The 21,755-nt window shown below is 35.0% G+C and overlaps 1 protein-coding gene across 4 annotated transcripts in view; it reads right to left on the bottom strand.

The window, feature by feature from the left end:
• ASB3 (ankyrin repeat and SOCS box containing 3) overlaps nt 1-21,755 on the bottom strand; it is a 145,990-nt gene that overhangs the window by 60,910 nt on the left and 63,325 nt on the right. For 3 of the 4 annotated variants that reach the window (XM_010990275.3, XM_064494489.1, XM_031467026.2), the window contains 3 exons: nt 20,248-20,505; nt 15,332-15,465; nt 1,703-3,512 (listed from right to left, as the gene is read on the bottom strand). In XM_010990275.3, coding sequence (XP_010988577.1) covers nt 3,307-3,512; nt 15,332-15,465; nt 20,248-20,505 — 598 coding nt within the window. In that variant the 3' untranslated portion in view covers nt 1,703-3,306. Of the gene's footprint in view, nt 1-1,702; nt 3,513-15,331; nt 15,466-20,247; nt 20,506-21,755 lie in introns of those variants that run through there. The other variant, XR_010384174.1, reaches the window with a different exon arrangement.

Here is a 21,755-nt window from a genome sequence, read left to right as displayed (position 1 = left end):
GGGAAGTAGGGTCACCAGAAAGCTGCATATCAGGACACTTGCTACTTGGGCAAAAGAGAGAGAGAAACAAAGACACGATGTTTAAATGAAAAGACAACCTACAGAATGGGAGAAAATATTTACAAATGATGGGACAAAATATTTAGAAATCATGTAATCAACAAGGGATTAATTTCCAAAATATACGAACAGCTCATATAGCTCAATATCAAAAAAACAAACAACCTAATCAAAAAAATGGGCCAAAGACCTAAATAGACATTTCTCCAAAGAAGACATACTAATGGCCAACAGGCACATGAAAAGATGCTCAACATCACTAATTATTAGAGAAATGCAAATCAAAACAACAATGAGGTATCAACTCACACCAGTCAGAACAGCCATCAATTAAAAAGTCCACAAATAATAAATGCTGGAGAGGGTGTAGGGAAAAGGGAACCTCCTACACTGTTGGTGGGAACGTAAACTGGTGCAGCCACTACAGAAAACAGCATGGAGGTTCCCTGAAAAACTAAAAATAGAGTTACCATATGATCCAGCAATCCCATTTCTGGGCATATATTTGGAAAAGATGAAAACTCTAATTCGAAAAGATACATGTACCTCAATGTTCATAGTAGCATGTACATCCACAGATGAATGGATAAAGAAAATGTGATATATATACAATGGAATACTACTCAGCCATAAAAAAGAAAAAATAATACCATGTGCAGCAACATGGATGGACCTAGAGATTATCATACTAAGTAAAGTAAGTCAGACAGAGAAAAACAAATATGATATTACTTAAATGCGGAATCTAAAAAAAAATGATTACAAATGAACTTATTTACAAAAGAGAAAGAAACTCACAGACACAGAAAACAAACTTATGGTTACCAAAGGGGAAAGAGGGGAGAGGGATAAATTAAGAGTTTGGATTAACAGATACAAACTACTATATATAACAGATAAACAACAAAGACCTACTGTATAGCACAGGGAATTATATTCAATATTTTGATAACCTCTAACAGAAAAGAATATGAAAAAGAATACATATATATGTATATATTATATATAGTTAATAAAGAAATTATATATATTATATATATATATTTATGTATAACTGAATCATTTTGCTATATACCTGAAACTAATACAACATTGTAAATCAATTACAATTCAATTAAAAAAATAAAAAACAATGTTCAGGTTACCACTATTACATCAAATGATCACAGAAAGATGTCCTATGACAGGAAGGATCCACAGGAAATACACTTGAAGGACAACATCAGATCAAGGAAGGGTAAAATTTTGGCAACTGTTATTAAAACTGATTTGTGTCCTGCTCTGGTAATATGTACTATCATCAGAGAATTACTGTATGAGGGTTCTTCATTAGGTTCCTTGTGACTTTAAGAGTATTAAAGCAACATGGTACACACAGGGCAAAAGCTTAAAGTTCATGCTAACCAGATGCATCATTTTGATCAGAAGCTGCAACTATAACTTACTTACCTTTAGATGCTTTTCGATTAGATTTCTCACTGACTCCTTGCCATTAGTCATAAAAATCATAAATACTTTATTATAAAATAGTCTAATAGTCCAATGTATACAGTAAGTAAAATCATTTATGTTTTAAATACTAAGGGTTTTCAGTGTCTCTAAAATATTTATTTTCAGATTTTTAAAAATAAGAGCTTAATGATAAGTTACGAATAGTTGAATTTTTATTACTTATTTGAACATGAAAACACAAAAAGATTCACCCTTAAATGTAAACATTCTATGTACATTGGACCCTAACAAAAAACTGGTTATGTTAAAATCAGAGACTTGGGGTTTGGAAAAACAAAGAAACAGACAATGTTTTAAAAATATCATATAGCATATACTTTTTTAGAATTTCTTTATTAACTATCAGAATTTCCACCTGTTTTTCGATATCTACCCTTATTTCTACTTGTATACCCATATTCAAACTCTATCTCCGCCCCAAAGGCAGCAACTATAGCTCTAATCTGAGTTAAGTTCAGTCAACCCCCTGGACATTAACAATGTCTCTATCAAATGGTACGCCGTCATCACTGCTTTCATCAAACAGGAAAAGCCTATCAGAGATAAATATGGCTGACCCACTTCCATCTATTTTAAGCCACCGGCTCTTAAAAGGACAGAATACTTTCCCCTGCTTTGGACTCCATCTCTAGTTGCCTGCTTTCACTACCTTTCTCTCAAGGCTAGTGCCCACAGACTTTTATCAAAGCTCACTTGAGTGTTTAGTCCTCTCTGACTCTAGATTCAGATTGAGTAATTTTAACACCAATGAGGCAATGTCTCACTAACCTAGGATTCCAGGGTTTAAATTTCATGGACTATTTGATAACCTATCTAGATAGCAAAAAGGAAATACACTATAATATTAACAGAACTAGCAATCATTGCTTCATAGGATCAAAGCTGCCCTCTGATTTAGAGGCTGAATGGAGCTTCAATGTTTTATTTGATACTGAGTGACACAGGAATACATACCTTTCTTTATTTAAAGATGGTACCACAGAAATGTCTCTCTGTCTCCTAATTAGCACTGTAAGTGTGGTAAAATGCTTATTTATCTCAATACCAACCTAAGTTTCTTTCAACTGAACATATCTTTGAATTTAGATCTTTTCTTGCCTTTGCAGAAATGGGAGTCTTTTTTAGCCAGAGAGTTATCGAGGAACTGGAAAAAAAAAAAAAAAACAGCAAAATGATTCATTTTCTATAGTCTTTTAAAAAAGAATTCTCCCCTGAGTTTATCGTGAAAAGCCAATGAATATCAATTCTTGATAAAAGAGACTGAATTAAGAGAATGGAATATAAGATAGTTCTTTTATAAATATAAAAGATATTCAACCTCAAATAAAATAATAATAGATTCAACCCCACTGTGTGTATACTTCCAGTGAAGATTTATGCATTCCATTCTAAACTCTAGCCCTAGGTAAACACAGAACTATAGGTGGAAATATGCCATGTTTAGCACTAGAAGTAGCATCACAGTTCTGTAACAGAATAAAGCAGAAAATGGTTACGTAAATGAGTATTACAACATAAAGGGTACTGGTGATGAAACTACAATAAAGTAACATGAGTGAGGTTTACAATACTTTTTTACCTGGAAGCCCAGTTGTAAACATTTGCATTAAATTACTGCCCTCTAACACCTAACCAATCAGACAAACAAAAACCATCTTTTGTGACCATAAAATCATGAAGAATTTGTACTCCATGGCTCCTTATCTTGGTTTTCAGGGTAAGACATGAGCTGCGTTAAGTAGCTTCGCTGATTTTTCCATCTTGAATAACTGCCAGTTCTGGAACTTCATTCATCCTCAGAACCTCTGCATAGAGCAGATAATCATGTAGGCTTCTGGGAAGTGGCAACTGACAGATAAAACTGTCAGACTGCAGTTGTTCTGGTTTTAGACTGGACCGAATTTCCAATCGACAAAGGTGGGTAAGGGATGGAATAGAGGCTGAGAAACAAACAAAAGAAAGACGATACAAATATTTTAACCAGAGAGATATATCAGTACATTAAGGTACATGTCGTTTTCTTCCCCCCCATCTCTGTGTAGTACAAGAGAAGTGATGTTTACTTAGACTACTTTTGAAAGACAATTACTTGGACCAAGATGACCACAATAAACTTTATCCTTTTTACAGCCTTCATCTGGTTCCTCTCCAATTTCTGGCCATACATTCCAAGTCAGTACCCAGGGCCATATAAAACTGAATGTTCAAATTCTAAAAATCCGGTGACATAAGTTGGGACTTAGGAAACGAAGGATCTAACTTTAGAAATGATAGAAACTCACAGCAGTAAATGTTACTTCCCTCTTACTCTCATTGCAAATGGTCTCCAGACCTACCACATCAAGTGAATAAATGTGTAGCTTACATAATTTTTGCTCTTTTTATCCATAATATAGAACGAAATTTTAAAACTGAACCAGAGAGAAAAGGAATATTTATCAAGTGCCTACAATCCCATATGCCTATATTACTTCACACACATCCTCTTTTTATCTTCAATAACCCTATAAGGTATATATTATCATGCTCTTACAGAGATAATAAAACAGAGGTTTAAGTAACTTTCCAAAGGTCACACATCTAGTACATCGTAGACCAGGATTCAAATTCAAGTGCATATGACTCCAAAACATGCATGTGCATGTGTATGTACACCGCTGACAAAAGCTAATTACCAATTAAAGGGTAACTCACACACAATTAATTAAGAATCATAAGATAGTGGTTTCATTTTCCAAAATGAAGACTGTTAACTAAAGAAGTTAACATCCATGAAAACTGAGAGTACTAAAAACAGCTAGTGGTTTTTATGCAAATCAAATTTAATGCCTTTTTTGCCTTTTATTAGTCCAAGAAATCTTTTATAAATCCCTGTGAAATACACCAATGATTAAACAGATCTGGATCAGAGCAGCAAAGATAAGTACTATCAAGATCCCAACTGATATCAGACCAGTTGGTCTGACTCCAAGTTTAGGGTCCTTTAAACTGCAATATCCCACAGGGCCTGCGACATACTAATTCTCTAACATCAACATCTCCCAAACCACTGAGGTTAAATCCATCATCCTACATTTTAGTTTAAACTTATTGGTTTAAGTTTAGTTTAGTTTATTCAGAGTCTGGGAAACTCCTCAAACCATAGTGTTTTAAAATGCCAAATTAGAAAAGAAAGTTACCTGATTCTGTACATAAAACCTGAGTCTAAAAAGAGTATTTCTTTAAATTACCATGGGTTATACAGACTCCCCATTATAAATAATAAGACTATTTCATCTATAATATATAGCACATTTATTTCTACTGTTTTCATACCCATATACTGCTTAAATTTAACTCTTTTCTGTAAACTTAAAGGAAGAATCATCATTCTCACTTCTAAGATGAGAAAACACAGATAAAGGAAACATTGGAGGGATTCATAGGAAACCATACAGAGAGCACGCTCAAACTGCAAACCCCCAGTTTTCCAAAGAAGTAAGCAGGTTCAATTTCAACAAGCAGGTTGCCCATGTTCAACTATTACATGTAAGGAAGCCCTCTTACCCAGTGAGATCAGGAAAAATAATTGCTCCTCATGTCACTGGGTACACACAAATGTAATGAAAGTTTTGGGAATGAGCGTAACTGATTCTAGGTAAGCACACAACTCAGCTGGTAGAGACAGAAGTATGCTGACATACTAGAAAGTAGCCCATCAGCTACAAACACTGAGCATGCCATGAACATAGACAGATGAGACTGACAGAGCAAATGACAAAACTAGAGTGGGCGGGTTACAGTGAGACTGGTTAAAAGAATTTTTATTTATATTCAGGTGGAGTATAATACACATCTTGTTAAACTGAAATCTCTTCATTCTGCACATCCTTGTTTAAAACCAACCGGAAGAAATAGGATGGCTGTGCAACCCAGAGGAGAGCTGATCACTTGGGGCTAAAGGATCCTTAATGCTGCTCAGCTTGACCAGTTTGGCAGAGTACACTGACTCACCAGCTCCTCAAGCTGCCCCACAGCCTACTGCGGTGTGGACAAGCCTTTCGAGGTATTCTGACTACACCATTGTAGCCCTATCTTTAAAACTAAAGAAACCATTTGTTTCTTTGTGCTAATATGTTATATAGAAGCTTAATCATCTGTGATCAAGCCAAAACAGACCAGGACACATTTGCTATGGGAAGCTGAACTGACTTGCCTGTGCTGGCACTGTACATGAACAGAGCTGACACTAGAATCCAAATGATTTGACCCCAAGTCTGGGGTTCTTTAAAATGAGACAAGCCCAAAATAATTCTTCAGCATCTTCTAAATCACTGCAACTATCGTAAGTTTCAGAAGATCTTCCCACTTTATAATTAAAACAAAAGGGGAAGGGTATAGTAACTCCAGTTACTGGTTCTAATTTTAACTGCACCGTTTTCATTTTCCTCCTGTGAGCACAATAGATCACTGACCCAATGAACAATTAGAGGTAAGAACTGTATTCATTTGAACTGAGGGAGTCTTCCATCTGTGGATTATTAACACAGACAATAATACACCCATCAGCTCCATCTTAGTTTAATACGCCAGGGAATACTAAAGGAGTTGTACAATCATACATGCAATATTTCAAAGTATGCAAAATTTCTATGCAAGTTTTAGTGATGCATGGTATTTCCAGATGTGTTGCCACTAGGCTGAGAGAAGATCAAGCCATGCCTTGAATTTATAATATGAAAAAGCCCAGAAGCTATACATAAAACATAACTTCCATGAAAACCTGTTAAAACCAGATTTTAATTTGTTAAATAAATCTCTTTTCCTACATTATGGCACTGATCGTAACGTAGAAAATGATGTCTAAAACCATACCATACTTTTGATTCACTTTTTTGACCCAATCATTTTCAAGTTAGTATGTTAAACCCAGCTTACCTCTAGACTATTAGCAGACAAGCAACCTTTAACTTTTCATTTCTATATAAAAGTCTTCCGTTTTGTTAATTTTGTTGTATGTTACAATCAAAACAGAAGGCCACGTTATATGAAGTTATATTAAAATCAAAACAATGATCAAAATAAGTCCTATAATTCTTAATTCATTATGCCTGTTAATGCCAAGTTTACTAAAGCACAGAACTACATGCACATCACACATGCCTATACATACATACATATCTATATTTTCCACAACCATTCATCTCTAGCCTGCCCTCATGCCAATATTCAAATGATACATCTGCCTGGATTTTTTATTTCTATGGTTCTTCTGCATGGCTTTCCACATCAAATGTATTCTGGGCCATCTACTACAATGGATTTTCATCACTAATATATTGTCTTTCTGGTTCCATCCTTTTGTTCCCAGTGTTTCTGATTTTACTTGTACAGTCTCTCTCTCACTAATTACAACTAGAAACTTGGACAAAATACGAAAAGCTACTTTCTGAGGACTCGGAAGAATAAACAGAGACAGATTAGGGCAGGAAATCAAAAACTTAAATCAAGAACAGCAATGAATAGAATGAATGGAGAGAGCACTACCCAGTAAAAAGACCTGAGCTGGAGTTGACGAGCCACCATTAACTAGTTGTGTGACCCTGAGCAAGTTTTTTAAATGCTCTGACCTTGAGCTCCTCTTCTACGAAATGACTATGACTCATCTGTAAAATGGACAAAATTGACACTTCTCTGCATCAAAAGATTGTTGGTGAGGTTCAAGTTAGCACAAACCTGCAAAAGCATTTTATAAACTGTAAACAATATACAAATCCTAGGCACCACCTAATCTAGTGATTTCCAAATGTTCTGAATGTACAACCAGTTAGTGAAAAGTCATTGAGTATGTAACCTTGATATTGGATATTTATGTAAATATAAATTATATATGTATACTATTAACATTATTTGTACTAAATACACAAAGTTAAAAGAATAAGCTAAAATGAAGTAAGAATTATATTTTAAATGATTTCATTTATTTATTAAAGGTATAAAAAACCCTTTTCAATTTTACTAAAAACATTACCAATTTTTAATAAGAGCGAGGTGACTGACTAAGCTTCATTAATTCATCGTGATACGATAATTCCAGGATTTGGTTCTAGGTCCAGTCTACTTTGATACTTTAGTTATAAAGTCTGATGCAATTGAAAAAATATCTTACAAAGAACACATAGACTCAAACAGGAAGAGTAGACTGTGGCTTAGCTGAACTAATCAGGATACTAACTTATCCTATCTCGTAATTATGCAAAATTGTTATCAAAATTCATCTGGTAAACTTCTGTTTTTCCTGATATCAATCAGTTTATAAGGTAATTAGAAAGTTTAGCCTTTTCACATTTTTATTAAATGCCTTTAAATCTAAGGAAACTGTTTCCAAGTAATTTAAGTGTGTCAATATGAGAGTTTTTCCAGGTGATACAACACTGTTTTTGGCCAGAAAAATCACATAACAATAAAAATATTTTCCAGCATGTTTTCAAAATCATGTCCCCATAGCAAAGTTTCTTTCAGAAAGCAGTTTCTTTTTCACTCAGTTAAAATGTTATTTTTACCTTAAATCAACAGAATTTTAGGAAATATGTACTAGGTTTCATACTACTCATAGCTATTCATTACTACGGGAAACAAAAGTTAAGGAAATTGGAACAGTTGTATCTTCGCAAAAGAAAAATACGTAATTCACCTCTAAGTTCAAGGACTCTTTTTAAGTTGTCACAACATAAACAGCAAACTGCTGGATGTATAAACAAGAACCACGGTCACTCTCACCCCATTATAAAGTACTACAAAGACTACAAATTTTAAAGGTCATGTTTTTATAAAATTATTCACAACTATATTACTTCATGCAATTCTGGTTTCAACATACTCTCCTGTATTAGCCTGACGATTGATGATGAACTAAACTCACTTCATTTATGATGTTATCTTCATTTCCTTACATTTACAGAAAAGTAAGCCACTCTAAGTAGTCAGTGTTATTACATAGCTTTTCCAAATAAACATTATTCTATTAAGTAAGTCATTACTGTTGCAAATATATCTTTTCTGGTATGTATTTCCTTCAGTAGCTCTCAGAAAAGTAACTACCCATTTTCTTACTGAAACAGAATCTTTGTTAACAAATACCCTAAGCTGAGACATGTTATAAATATTACATATCTTCTTCCACTGTAGTACACCATACTTCCTATCTCCAAGGTTATATTTTTACTCCTTTCTTTTAACTCTTTAGCAACGTTTTCTATGTTTCTTTCAATAATATTTGCTAATAAGAAATGCATTTTACTTTGTCCCCATGTTATTTCAGCCAGTTTTACTGTGGCAGCAAGAACATACATTTCCTCAATGGTATGTTAATTTTTTGTCTTTTCACTACTGAATAAGAAAACTTAAAAGCTCTAAGCATTTATCATTATGTTTAGCAAATTTTATAAAAATAATGGATTGAGCATCATTAGACAAATACTGATGAAAAAAATCACAGGGTTTATCTTCATGTTCTGGATGCTTAGATTAGAGCACCTTGCTGATTATGATATTTTCATTACCTAATATCTCACCACACACTACAAACTAACACCAAGGCTCACTGTTAACTTTAGTAAAGGTGAACCATATTTTAAATACTTTTCTTGATTCTTCTGAACTACTTGTCAGCTCGGATTGGGTGGTCAGCATTTTTTATCACATGACATGGCAATCTGGTAAGAATTGGAGTGCAGCTCTATGATTATTTTATTGGTTCACTTTTACTTGTACTTTTAGTATTATCTGCATAAAACATTATTTTTTGCAGAAATCTTTTTAAGCCACTTGGCCAATTTCTGAGAATTGGTTGAGTTAAAACTGGATAATGTAATCACAATCAAACATGAACTACAATTCACTAAATTACACCACAAGTATGGGTGCCTGGTCACCCACTTTGGGAAGCATAAACCTAACCCACGTAGATATGTAGGTACGAGGCATTGGGCCATGCGTGCTAAGTGGGAAAAAAATGAAAGTTCAAGTCTTACAACTACAACCTTACTATAAGAGAAAAGATAAAATGAAAGGGAACTTAATCACTGATAAGCAATTCCATCTTCCCCTCTCCCTTAGGATGCCTGGAATATTTGAAAATTAAGTAAAATCATCTAGCTTAAGCATTTTCCAGTGGTAAACAAATGAAAAAAATGAATCATGGTTTCCAAATCTCTCAGAAATAAAAATACATTCTTCATTTCCCTAACTTGTTTAGGGAAATGTAACACAATGGTCTGAGGTTAACAGGAGAAAATCAAGCTTAGGATGATAAAGTAAATTTTAACTCCCACCAAAACCTTTCCATAAAGTGCTCAGGAACCCCTATTCTATCATAAACCAACTCTCCTTCCTCTAGAACACTTTACAGGACACTCTCTCCACCTCTTGTACTCACGGAAGCCTGATCCTCCTAAGAAAACTACTTCCTCAACCAACTTATAAAATAGAATTTTCTCATTCTTCCACATCTTTGTCACACCCACCACAAAGTCTCGAAGGCAGGTTAGTATTCTCATAGCCCTTCTGCACCACTTTCAGACTCATGTTTTTCTGTCCTTAAATTCCAACATATACTACTTCCTCTCCTTCCAGAGTCTGCTCTCCCTGACTGCCACTGCACCTGATCGTTACCATCACTGAGACCTCGGGCCCTGACTCCTCCTGCCTTCTAGTCTATCAGGTCCCTCCCTTCCTTTCTCACTTCTTTTTCTGTCTGATGGAATTCCACAGACCCATCACTTATGCTATTTTATTTTATCAAACTCAATTCTTCTGTACCTGCTCTGACAATCCCCAGAATCAGTCTAACCATATTCCCTCTGCTCCCCAATACAGAGAAACTGAAGCCACACTGGGAAAAAGCTACCATGTGACCGTACAAACTATACTACTTCCAGCCGCCACGAGGCCCCCAGGATTGCTTCGTAAATCTTTCACTAGTTCCTGTTTCCCACAACAACCATTCCAAACCAAGTTTCTCCTACCAACTCTCACTTCAGTTTCCTTCTTAGCAAGATTTTACCTCCGACTTCTTAAGTAAAAACAGGAAGTCTTCTAGGCTCTCTTTCTCTCAGTTTCTAATACTCAAACTATAAACTTTTTCACATCTACCCCGTCATCTCTCTTCTTCTCAAAGGAAAAAAGTTTGTTTATTTAAGGTTAATTCCATCTCCCTCTGGCTTATGTGAAATCTTACTATATAAATTATCACTTTGATCTCCAAATCTTTAATCTAATGTTTTTTTAAACAAACTGAGACCCCTTAACCTATAAAACATGTTCAAGCCTCTCTTGTTTTAAAAGAAAATTCTGCCATGACCCTGCATCATTCTCTTTTAGCCACTGCACTAAAGAAATATGTTTTTTTTTCATTCATAGATTCTAAATCAGTGTCTGATACATAGCTGGGGTGTAATTAAAAAATTCACTCACTAAGGAATTAATGAATATAAATAGCTATATTTGTAAATGCCTACCTACAGAAATACTTACATGATAGCTTCTCTTCTTTGAAGACTTCTGCCTATGATCCATATTTGGAACTAACTACAATTATAGATTTGAGTGGTTAAAAGTTATCAGATGAACAAGCTACCAAAAACTAAAGCTCCTATCCTAATTGCCTTTCCACCCTAAAATAAATATTTGGGATCTGGAAAACAATGTTCTTTTGTTTTAATTAGGATATAGCTGTCCCAGGGGTGTGCCTGCACACATGCAATACATATATGGGAAGTGAAATGGGCTTTAAAGTAATATCGGTGAACCGACAAGACACTTTTAAAAATTCTGTTTTAATTGCTCTAGGGCAACATTTTCCCCCTCTCTTAGCACACCGATAGATTTCTGATATCATCAAAGCAGTTTTAACAGCAAAACGTCCCAGCAAATGTGGCTACAACTCATTAGTACCTAGTTTAGTTAAGTTTCCCACCAAGCACACACAAAAAAACAAAAAACTACCACTTGGATTTATAAGAGGCTGTGTGAAGCAAAAATGATAAAATTGTAAGTGGGCAAATGGAAGCTTGTTAAAATTTTAAGTTAACTATACATTTCTCATTAAAACAAAACAAACAAAACAAAACCAAGCTTGGCTCTTAAATCTCATAATAGGGGCAGTCTGCAGGACTGCAGGACTGTTAATCAAGGCGTGACTCTGCTTAAGTTGTGAAGGCCCATAACATGGCTAGTAGCAGGGAGGTAAAAAGTTTCCTCCTCTACAAATAGAAGGTCACATGTTTGATTTTTGAAGATGAAAGGCCAATACTGATGGGGTTCTTAATTTTTAATTGAAGTATAGTTAAGTTATAATATTATGTAAGTTTCAGGTGTATAACATAGGGATTCCCAATTTTCAAAGGTTATACTCCATTTAAAAAAATTATACTTCACTTACAGTTGTTATAGAATATTGGGTATATTCCCTGTGCTGTATAATTTATTTTATACATAGTAGTCCATACTTCTTAATCATCTACCCTTTATATCTTGCCACTCTTCCTTCCCTCACCCCAGTGGTAACCACTAGTTTGTTCTCAGTATCTATGAATCTGTTTCTTCTCTGTAATATTCACAAGTTTGTTTTATGTTTTAGATTCTACATGTTTTACTGTTTGTGATTGTCTGTATGTATAAACTGTTTTACATCATGTTTAGAACAAAGCAGAGGAACACTGAAATGACTAGATCAAGAGAGTTTCCAGGAACCCTTTTACAGTCCTTTGTAGGATCAGATCCATGTAATACTCTGGATGGAACTGTTTATGTTTGATCACTAAAGTTCAGGATGAACTAAAGCCAAGTGTTTTTACCCATAAGAACATAATTTCCTAGACTTGATCTTGGTCAGTTGGCCAGGGGTTGGCAAATTTTTCGGCTAACAAGTCTACTGCAATGTGGCTGAATTGATGTTTCTGAGAGGTATATACAGACTCATGATCAAAAAATTGTCATTAAAGCTGCAGCCAGTCAGTAGAGTTTACCTGGCACACATTTCTTTCCTAATGTAAACAAACTGTTTGAAGACAAATCTTACTCAATGATTAAAAGATGAGCAGCAAGGAATTGGTTGTCTTTCTTATTTATAAACTACCAGGCCAAGCTGCTGTTTCCTTAAGGAGGAAGAAGGTGAGGAAAGGAGGGTTTTGACCAAGTATAAGGCATTTCCAAGACTTGAAAAGAGCTTAGGAAAAAAATGGAGAAAATCCTTCCCTTGCGATAGACACTGGTATACCTAAAGGAGCTAGGGAACTAAAGCTACCTAGGGGCTCACTGATTGTGGCAGAGCTACAAGAAGCATCTTTTCCAAAAAAGTTAAAAGAATATACCGACAAGGCAATTTTTTTTAATACCACGATAAGTTATTGGAGAAAGTGGGGTGAAACCAAGACTGTCAAACATTTAGAGAAGTAATCAAAAAACTATCTGAGCTCACTCTCATTGGTGTTAAAACCCTAATCATGCTTCTGCTTACTAGAAATCTTGCATCTTAAAATCCAAATAAAGGAGGGGAGAATACAGGTGACCAGTACACAGAAACTCAATGTCCTGAAAACTGAAGAAAAAAGAAGAGCTGGGTACATTCAAGACAGTCTTGAACTACATGAAGAAAGAGAATCATAATCCCAATCTGAAACTCAGGCAACTGAGGAGGATAGCATATCTTTTCCTTCTAGCCTTACTAAAGTCCAGCATTGTGATGGCTCCCATTATCTGCAGAAGAGTAACCACTGAAGACTATCGTGAGAGACCACTATGACCTCAAGGAAGAACACAAGCTTTCCCTAAGGAGTTTGCAATAAGAATAGGGTTAAAAAGTCTTTCTGGGATAGAAATAAAAGGGCTTTTTAAACACTGGACAACACAAGAGTCAAAGTGGATCAGGGTTTCTCAACCTTGGCACTAGCGTCATTGGGGCCAGATAATTCATTGTGGGTCCTGTCCTGTGCCTGGCAGAATATTTAGCAGCATCCCCCTGCCCACACACACACACTCCCGCTTCTATCCACTAGATGGCAACAGCACCTCTACCAATTGTGACAACTAAAATATCCCCTGTAGGGGGGCAAAATCATCCTGTTGAACACCGCTGCTTTGGATGAAACAAGTAACAAACAGCTGCCAGGGATAACTCACGTTCTTAGTAAACAGCATTCGTAAACCACCTCACCTCCTGAATCAGGAAATAGAAAAACCATCAGGATTCATAGGAAAAATGACAAATTCAAATTCTGGATATGTCAAAATGTGGTATACCAAGTGGAGATATGCAAAAGTCAGTTAGCTATATGAGACCACAACCAAGAAAAGAGGTCGTGGCTAGAGAAATAGAGCAGAAAGGCATTAGCTACATTAATACCTCTGAGAAAGGCTTCTGCAAGTCTTCAGCCAAAATAAAATCCTCTTAAGAGATGACGATTATTACCTCACACAAGCTCTACCTACTGCCTAATTAAACAAGGAGCCTTTGATGGATTTAGTCAACTGCAGGCTAATGCACTCATGCACAATTTTTACCTTCATCTGGACAAACCTGCCATATGTTAAAGTCTTCAGAGTAAACTCTCACAGATCTTTACTAATTGATAGTCTGCAATAATTTTCCCATTTGGCATATGTTCCCTCTTTTCCACTTTCTGTTTCCAAATCCACTGTCCCAAATTCTATCAATTCAGAATAGGTATCTGCTCTCTACCTCCACAGATACATAGTTAGTAAAAGCAGATGCAATTCTTATATGCAAGTGAGTTTTCCAACATTACCATTAAAGAAATTCTCTACTAGAAGGCTCAGACTCCAAACAGATTACACTTTTTCTTCAGCAAGAAACCTCTCTAACAGTCTGAATGCACCTCAGTTCAAGAGCATATTTTCCTGAATGTCTGTTTTTGATTGAGAAAATTTACTTAAATGTAATTTTTCAAGAAATTAGAAGACACATTTCTACACATGCATTAAGTTTACTTGTTAAAAACCCATTCAACATGTTTTATGAAGTTAATTTCATGTAAAAATATCAGTGAAGAAATAATTTTTCTAACTTAAGACATAATCTGGTTAACAAAATATAGTTGGAGTAAAATCTGACTAAAGAAATAGAAATAATTTGCATATATTATGATTAGTTTAAACTGGTTTCCTTGTGTAAAATCTACTGCGCACTCTTTAATGTTTTAACTAACTTAAAAGCTTTTTTCAAAAGTGAGGGTAATTCGAAAATTAGTTTTAAAATAGCTCACCTTTACAGTCATACCAACATACTGGCATACATTCAGTAAGAACAGGTAAAAATAAAGAATGGTGATACTTCCTTTTAGATGATGATAAAATATTAAAAGAGAGAACACAAATCCACATAAACTCCAAAGAAGAAAACTGCATTTAGCATTCTTCTGACCACAAACTAAATATTCACTAATAAGATTTTTAGGACTCACTTTTGTTTGTACAACCCTTACTAAAAATAAAAGGATATCATTACAATTTCAGTAAACATTTGTTTTTCTTTATTTGCTCCTTAGGCTAAATTTACAAAATCAGATGTGATTTTTGTTGAAGGAAATTACTATGATGCCCTTGCCGCAATCCCATCCTTGCCCCACACAAAGAAAATGCAGATAATGCCCAACTACATATATGTTTTCCAATGAGTTATCACTTAAAATTACAACAGTTAGTTTAGAGAAGGAAGAGAAGAAAAAATAGTGACGTGTGTTTGAAAACCGTACTTTCTTACCTATATGTTTCTGCAGAGCCCGAGAGGAGTTTGAGGCACGAGCAGAGAGCATCTTTTCAACAGCTGGAGGAAGGTTCCTCCAATTAGTAAACTCCAAAGTGAAGATAAGGATGTCATCGCTGACTGAGTCAATCCTATATTAGCAAGATGTTAACACACCGTTAGACACAAAATACACCAAGCGTTTGTCCTGAAAACAAACACCACATACCTATTCTTACAACATCTTAAATGTAGAAAGCAGACAGAGGACTGAAGGCACAGAAAATATTCGGATAACTAGAGAGAAGTTCAGTGGATGTGAAGAATCATCTACAGGTTCCCGCATGAAACTTGAGTAACTCTGTGTGTGGCTGACCAGTAGATGACAAGAGGAGTGTCTACTCTCACAGAGGGTAGTCTTAGTCTTTCCTTCTCATTCCCCAGCAGCAGTGGTAAGAAAAGACAGATTTAGCACCAGTGTTATCAGTGGATGTGCCATTATCTCCTCCCAATGGGGTCATTGCCAAATCTAGATTGGTCATCCTTACAGACACATTACTTAACAGTCCTGAAAGGATAAAGCCCAAACACTGAAAGTTATCCCTAAACTGAGTGTACAGGAGAGATGGCTTGTTTCTGCCCAACTCCCAGGCATGTACTACAACTGTTCTCCTCTAAGAATGTTCTCCATTATAGATGCAGCTCTGAAGGATGTAGGGAATAAGTTTTGCCTTTAAAGACTGAAAGAAGGTGTTGATGACAAACAGTTCTCCCTCTATTCTTTCAAAATAAGGTCAGACTTCCTACCAACACACCCAGAAGAGACGTCTTAAATTTTAGAAGCACTTGAATCCTAATGGGAGGAGCAATAACGTAAGAAAAGTTCTGATTTCTAATACCACCTCTACTACTTACAATCATATGAGTCTAAATTCTTTAAGCCTTAGATCCTGGTCTCTAAAATGAGAATAATACTCAACTGCCTATTTTACGGGACTATTCATGAAAATAATTGAGATAATACAGTAAACAGACTTTTAAAACTACCAGATATTATATAAATATTTGATATTACTAGAATTGGTTTGAGATTTTCAGTATTACATTCTCAGTGGGCCTTATAACACAGTACACGTGAAATTTAGTCAAAGCTTAAAGAGAACTCTAAATTCTAACAAGATTACTTATCTTCTACTCAGTTAGATACTCCCCTACCATCACACAGTTTGAAGAAAAATAAAATGATTAGGGTCTTTGGTGATTACTTCAAAAACAGAAATTCTTCTCATGGTTGCTTTTTTTGGACACACTACTGAGCAAAGCAAAAGGGAAAAAACAGAAGGAAAGGAAAGAAATTGAATAATACTCTAAACTTGTCTTCTCAAAGATAATTTATTTCTTGTATTTCAGGGTCAAAGTATCCTTCAAGTGACTGATTAGAGAGGCTAAAAATTATTTCCCAAATTCTTAATTCTCTACTACTCAAATTTACATAAGGAAGAACTGAAAGCGTAGCGCAAATGCCTTGGGAAACATTTTACTTCTCAAGCTCTCAGTGAAGTCACAATTTATTAGGAAATACTGAGAATAAATGAAATGATAAAATACATTCAAAGGCAAACAACCTCCTTGACTTTCTAGGAGCCCCACACCAAAGATTACTTGGTTTTGGGTCCTTATTTCTCTTTTAATGGTTTAATTTTTCTACCTTAATGTGCTTTAAGTTTCACTGTGACCAAACGCAAGTCATTTTTATGCAGTTATCTAAACACACACATGAGAAATAAATCTGTTTATACAGCTTTAGTTAATGGTGAATTTATTTTACCAATGCTGATAATGCCACTAAAAATGTATTGTTACTGTACTACATTGACCATTACATTGTACAAAGCAGTTGTACAATCATAAACGAGTGACAGTTAATCAACTAAACGCACAGATGACATTTACTTTCTATTATTTGCCTATTGCATTGCCGATGGGATGGAAATCTAGTTATGCTTAAAGTTGAGAAAATATTTCAACTCTGTAGATTATATTGTGACAGGCAATTATTCAGCCAGATACATTTTTTTAAGACTGTTTAAGACAACCAATACCTAGGAAAGACATTTATAATTTACATGACAAAGATTAAGCAACAGACTTAGATGTGCTATAAATAAGATACAACCAAAATCCACTCTAACAACATATTGGAATTTTTATGGGATAATTTTTTTTATAACAACTCTTTGTAAATTTGATCAAAGAAAGCAAAACATTTATCATACTCAGCAAAAACACTGGCTTTATCCATTCAATAAAAGATCTGTGAACAAAAATTTGACCATGTTAAGCATTTTCATTGCCTAAGTGAAATTTTCCATTGTATTTTTTCTAATGAATATAAAATATAAAGTTACTCTTTTGGAGTAAAACATATGCAACTGGCATTCTCAATTCAGATAGCTGAAAGTTTTACAATTCAAAACAATTTGCAGTTTATTAGTTCTTTTCTATCCTAACAAATGCAATAAATTTAACATAAACCCAGTAGCTTATTACCACAAAAATTTGCAAATGGGCTCATCACATAGGTAGAAGGGGACTATGTATCAGAACTGGGGATGGGAGAGTATATTTACTAAGACTTCTGGGAGAATAAAGCTAAATAATTTCCTCTCCTTCCAGCAGTCTATGCAGTTGTCTGCAGAAGAAAGGAAAAGAAGATAAATTTAATTTTTTCCCTGCACAGGTTCTTCCTAATTTAGGAGTAGAAAGGAGCAAGAAAAGTTGGTGCAGATCTCCCCAAGTTAGGCAAGGGATTAAGGTATCTGAAATTAAGTGTTATAACTTTTGTATCACTGGGGATACATAGGGCTAACTCAGCAGAGCACAGTGGTAACAGACACAGACTTGAGCCACACTAGAGGACAGCCTGGGTCCAAATCTAAGCTCTAGCAAAAACTGTGAGTTTGGGCAACTATGTTAAACACTCAGTGCCTCAATTCCTTCTTCTGTAAAATAAGAATAATAATATCAACTATATTTTATATTAAATGAGTTAATAGTCAAGAACTTAAAATAGTACCTACTGTGTGTCAGGCGGTATTTTAAGTACTGGTTAAAGAAATGAACAAACTAGAAACCAGAATGGAGTACGAAGGCTGAAAGTAATGGGCAAGTAATATGGAGTTCAGTTAGAAGCTTCAGTAGAGAAACACAAGGAGTGTGGCTGAGAAGAAAGTGGGTGCCTTGAAAATAAGCACTAAGTGGAGTGAGAGAAGAAAGGGAACACTCTGTCAGGGGTGCCAACTGCTACCATGTGTCGGTTGGATTTACAGTAGCAGCTGGGGAATGAATTCTAGAATGACGAGGGGCAACTGTTGCTAGCTGTCAGGAGCCCAAACACAACATAAAATTCACTAAGTAAATAGTTAAGGGTACTTAAACAGCTTTGTTAATAACTGGATATAACATTCATTGACGAATGTTTATATCTCAGCAGAGTATGTGTGTGTGCACATGCAAAACAAGTACGCATATATAAAAAACTTCCTAAAATCAGAGATTTCCCAATCAATTGTCAATAATCTTTATATTTCACTCAATTATCTAAAAAATAAAATGGATTTTTTAGAAAATTTACTGAAATGGAATAAAGGACAATGCAACAATGAGTCTTTGACAGATAACTTATGTTTTAATCAGCAGTTGAACAAAGAAGTAAATACAATCAGGGACTCAACCCATCATAAACTGAAAAAAAAAAGAAGTCAAGATCAGAACACATATCTAAATCTGCTTTTACTTCTGTATTCCTCAAACTTTCTATTAGAAAGCAGTTTTTCCTTACAAACCACATACCTGAAACACTTAGTATCAGAAAGGGATGACAGTTCTAAGCATAAAACCTCTGCTTAGTGAAAATTCTTGAATTCTATATTATGGCAGACATAATAAAAAGGTGAGATACTGGGATCTTGCCAAATAAAGATTTGTTCTTCACAGGAAGATAGAGAAGCCACCAGGTGGAAGAGGGAGTCCCAGAAGTACAAAGTTTATGCATGGGAACCATTAGTGTTGCCCGCATGAACCTCAAAGAGGATCTCTTCTGAAAAGCAAAACTCAAATAACAAGATATCAAAGCACTTTTCTGACACCCAAAATCTCAATATTGTCTACATTTTACTTTAGTGAATGGTAGTTTCTGAAGCAAAAAAAAAAAAAAAAGGAAGTCTTCTGGATGTTTTATTGAAATTTTACAAAATACCCAAGTTCTCTATATTCCTGGAGACTTCTCTTCTGTGTTCTCATTTGACTCAAATTATCAGGCCAAGAGAGTTCTCTCACAGGTACGATTACCTTCTTAGCCCACCTAAACACTTCAAACTTTTGCAGAGGCTGATAGAAAGTTTTTCTCTTCTTGCCCTAGAAAAATCCTAACTCAGCTTTCACAGAATCACTCATAGGGGCTACCCTTGTGAGAAACCACCTGAAGTAAACAGTTTATCCTCAGCTACTTCAAAAATCAGTACTTATTGAGGGAGACAAAGTTCAAATAGACAAGATGCTATAGGATAGGAGTATTCACTCTAGTTGACTAAAAGATGACAGAAATCTCCACAGCAGCTCTAACCACTCTGTCACAGGCGTTTTGAGAGCAGCATGAAGGATGGCTTAAGTAGAAGAAACATCGCTCTCAGGAGGGGTCCCTGACACCCATTCCTCTCTACTCCCTTCTAGCCACCTCTGACCTTTTTCCAGGACTCTATCCTTACACTCAATCTCACTATTAGCAGCCCCCAATTCCTTCACCCCAATCCAGCTATCAAAGTCTTCACATACACACACCACCACCCTCCTCCCAACACTCAAGAAATTGGGGAAAATTAAAGGCAGAATATTCATTCAAAAAAGGTAAGGTCCGCAATGGTAGGATTTCTTACCAAGAACTGCATAGTAGACTTAGTGGGTCAAATCCAGCAAGCAGGAGAGATGGCAACCATTCCTTATATTTTGTCTGTGCTTTAATTGCATGATTAATAAATTCAGATATGTGGCTCCAAGGTGTCAATGGACAACATTTCTTCAAAAAGTAGCGAAACACTGAAAACTTCTCATACTTCAGGCAGTATGCCAAATGAAGTTCATTTAACTGAGCTCCATATTTCAAAAGAATATTCACAATTCCAAAGAATTCACAGCTGAAGGAAGGAAGGAGAGGGGAGGGGAGGGGAGGGAAGGGGAGGTTAGACATTTATATTAACAAAAAATAATTATCACAAATAGTTAATAGTAGTTTGAAATGGAAAACAAGAATGGCAGATGGAGCAGTGGATGGTTTTCATATAACTAGTGGATTGAGACCAGGAGACTAGAGAACAGGGTGTGTTTTTAAAACTTTTTAATTTATAATTTGTGCATGGTTTTTAATTTTCAACTATGAACAACTCATGCCCTTAGAATTTAAAACATTTATCTTAAATAAGTTTTTAAATTATCACTGACAAATAGAAAACTATTCTCAAATTGTGATTCTTTTGTACAATTAAGTATCTCTACCGCAAAATACTTGCTAAACAAAGTTAATAAAACAATGAGATCAGTCCCTAAAGACAGATGACTCAGTCTAGGAATGTCTAAGATACCAGTTCCTTCAGAAATAGCCTTAGTCAATTTCCTGCTTTCAAATTTCTAATGGTAAAAAGCAATCACAGAGAAAAGGTTCTTTTTTTTTAATGAACAAAAATTTAACTTATAGCTTTAGATATTTAAATTAATCTTCTTTATCAAGTGCTTCTATAGAATAAAAATATATCATTTTATACCTATTAAGTTGGTTACTTTTTAAAAAAAATCATCATCCAATACTGGTCAGTTGTGGTTAAACTGACTGAAGATAAGTGTAACCCTTTTTTGAGAGAGCTAATTTGGCAAAACGTATCAAAAGAGGCATCACAGCAAAGTTATGAGGAACATAGACTTTACAGCCCAGACTGCTCAGACACTTACCAGCTGTATGACTCTGAGCAAGTTACTTAATCTTTCTGAGATAAAATTTTAAAAATTATATTCTATTTGTACAAATATACTAACCATAGTATTGTCTATAACATGTTCAAAAGATAGAAATTACCTTAATGTTTAACAGAGGAGCAGGTAAGTACAAAATATGCAATAGTCATCAAAAACTACAATTTGATGATTGTGTGGCCACATTTAAAAAATTGTTTCTTATATAATTCTAAATGTAATAAAGCTCAGTAAACATGTATGTTCACTCTGTGGACAACTAAAATTAAATATGCAAAAATAAAACAAGACTCCCTCTGAAATTGGCATTAATGCTATTTTGAATAACTAGAAATAAAAAAGAAACATTTCATTAATCATAGTATTATAGAATCTAAGTAAGTAAGAGTCATAAAAGTAACAGAGAAAACAAACATAAAGC

Source organism: Camelus dromedarius, chromosome 15, assembly GCF_036321535.1.
Source record: "Camelus dromedarius isolate mCamDro1 chromosome 15, mCamDro1.pat, whole genome shotgun sequence".
Classification (NCBI taxonomy): Eukaryota; Metazoa; Chordata; class Mammalia; order Artiodactyla; family Camelidae; genus Camelus; species Camelus dromedarius.
The sequence above is the reverse complement of the archived record's forward strand: the minus strand, read 5'-3'. Positions and strand labels throughout refer to the sequence as shown.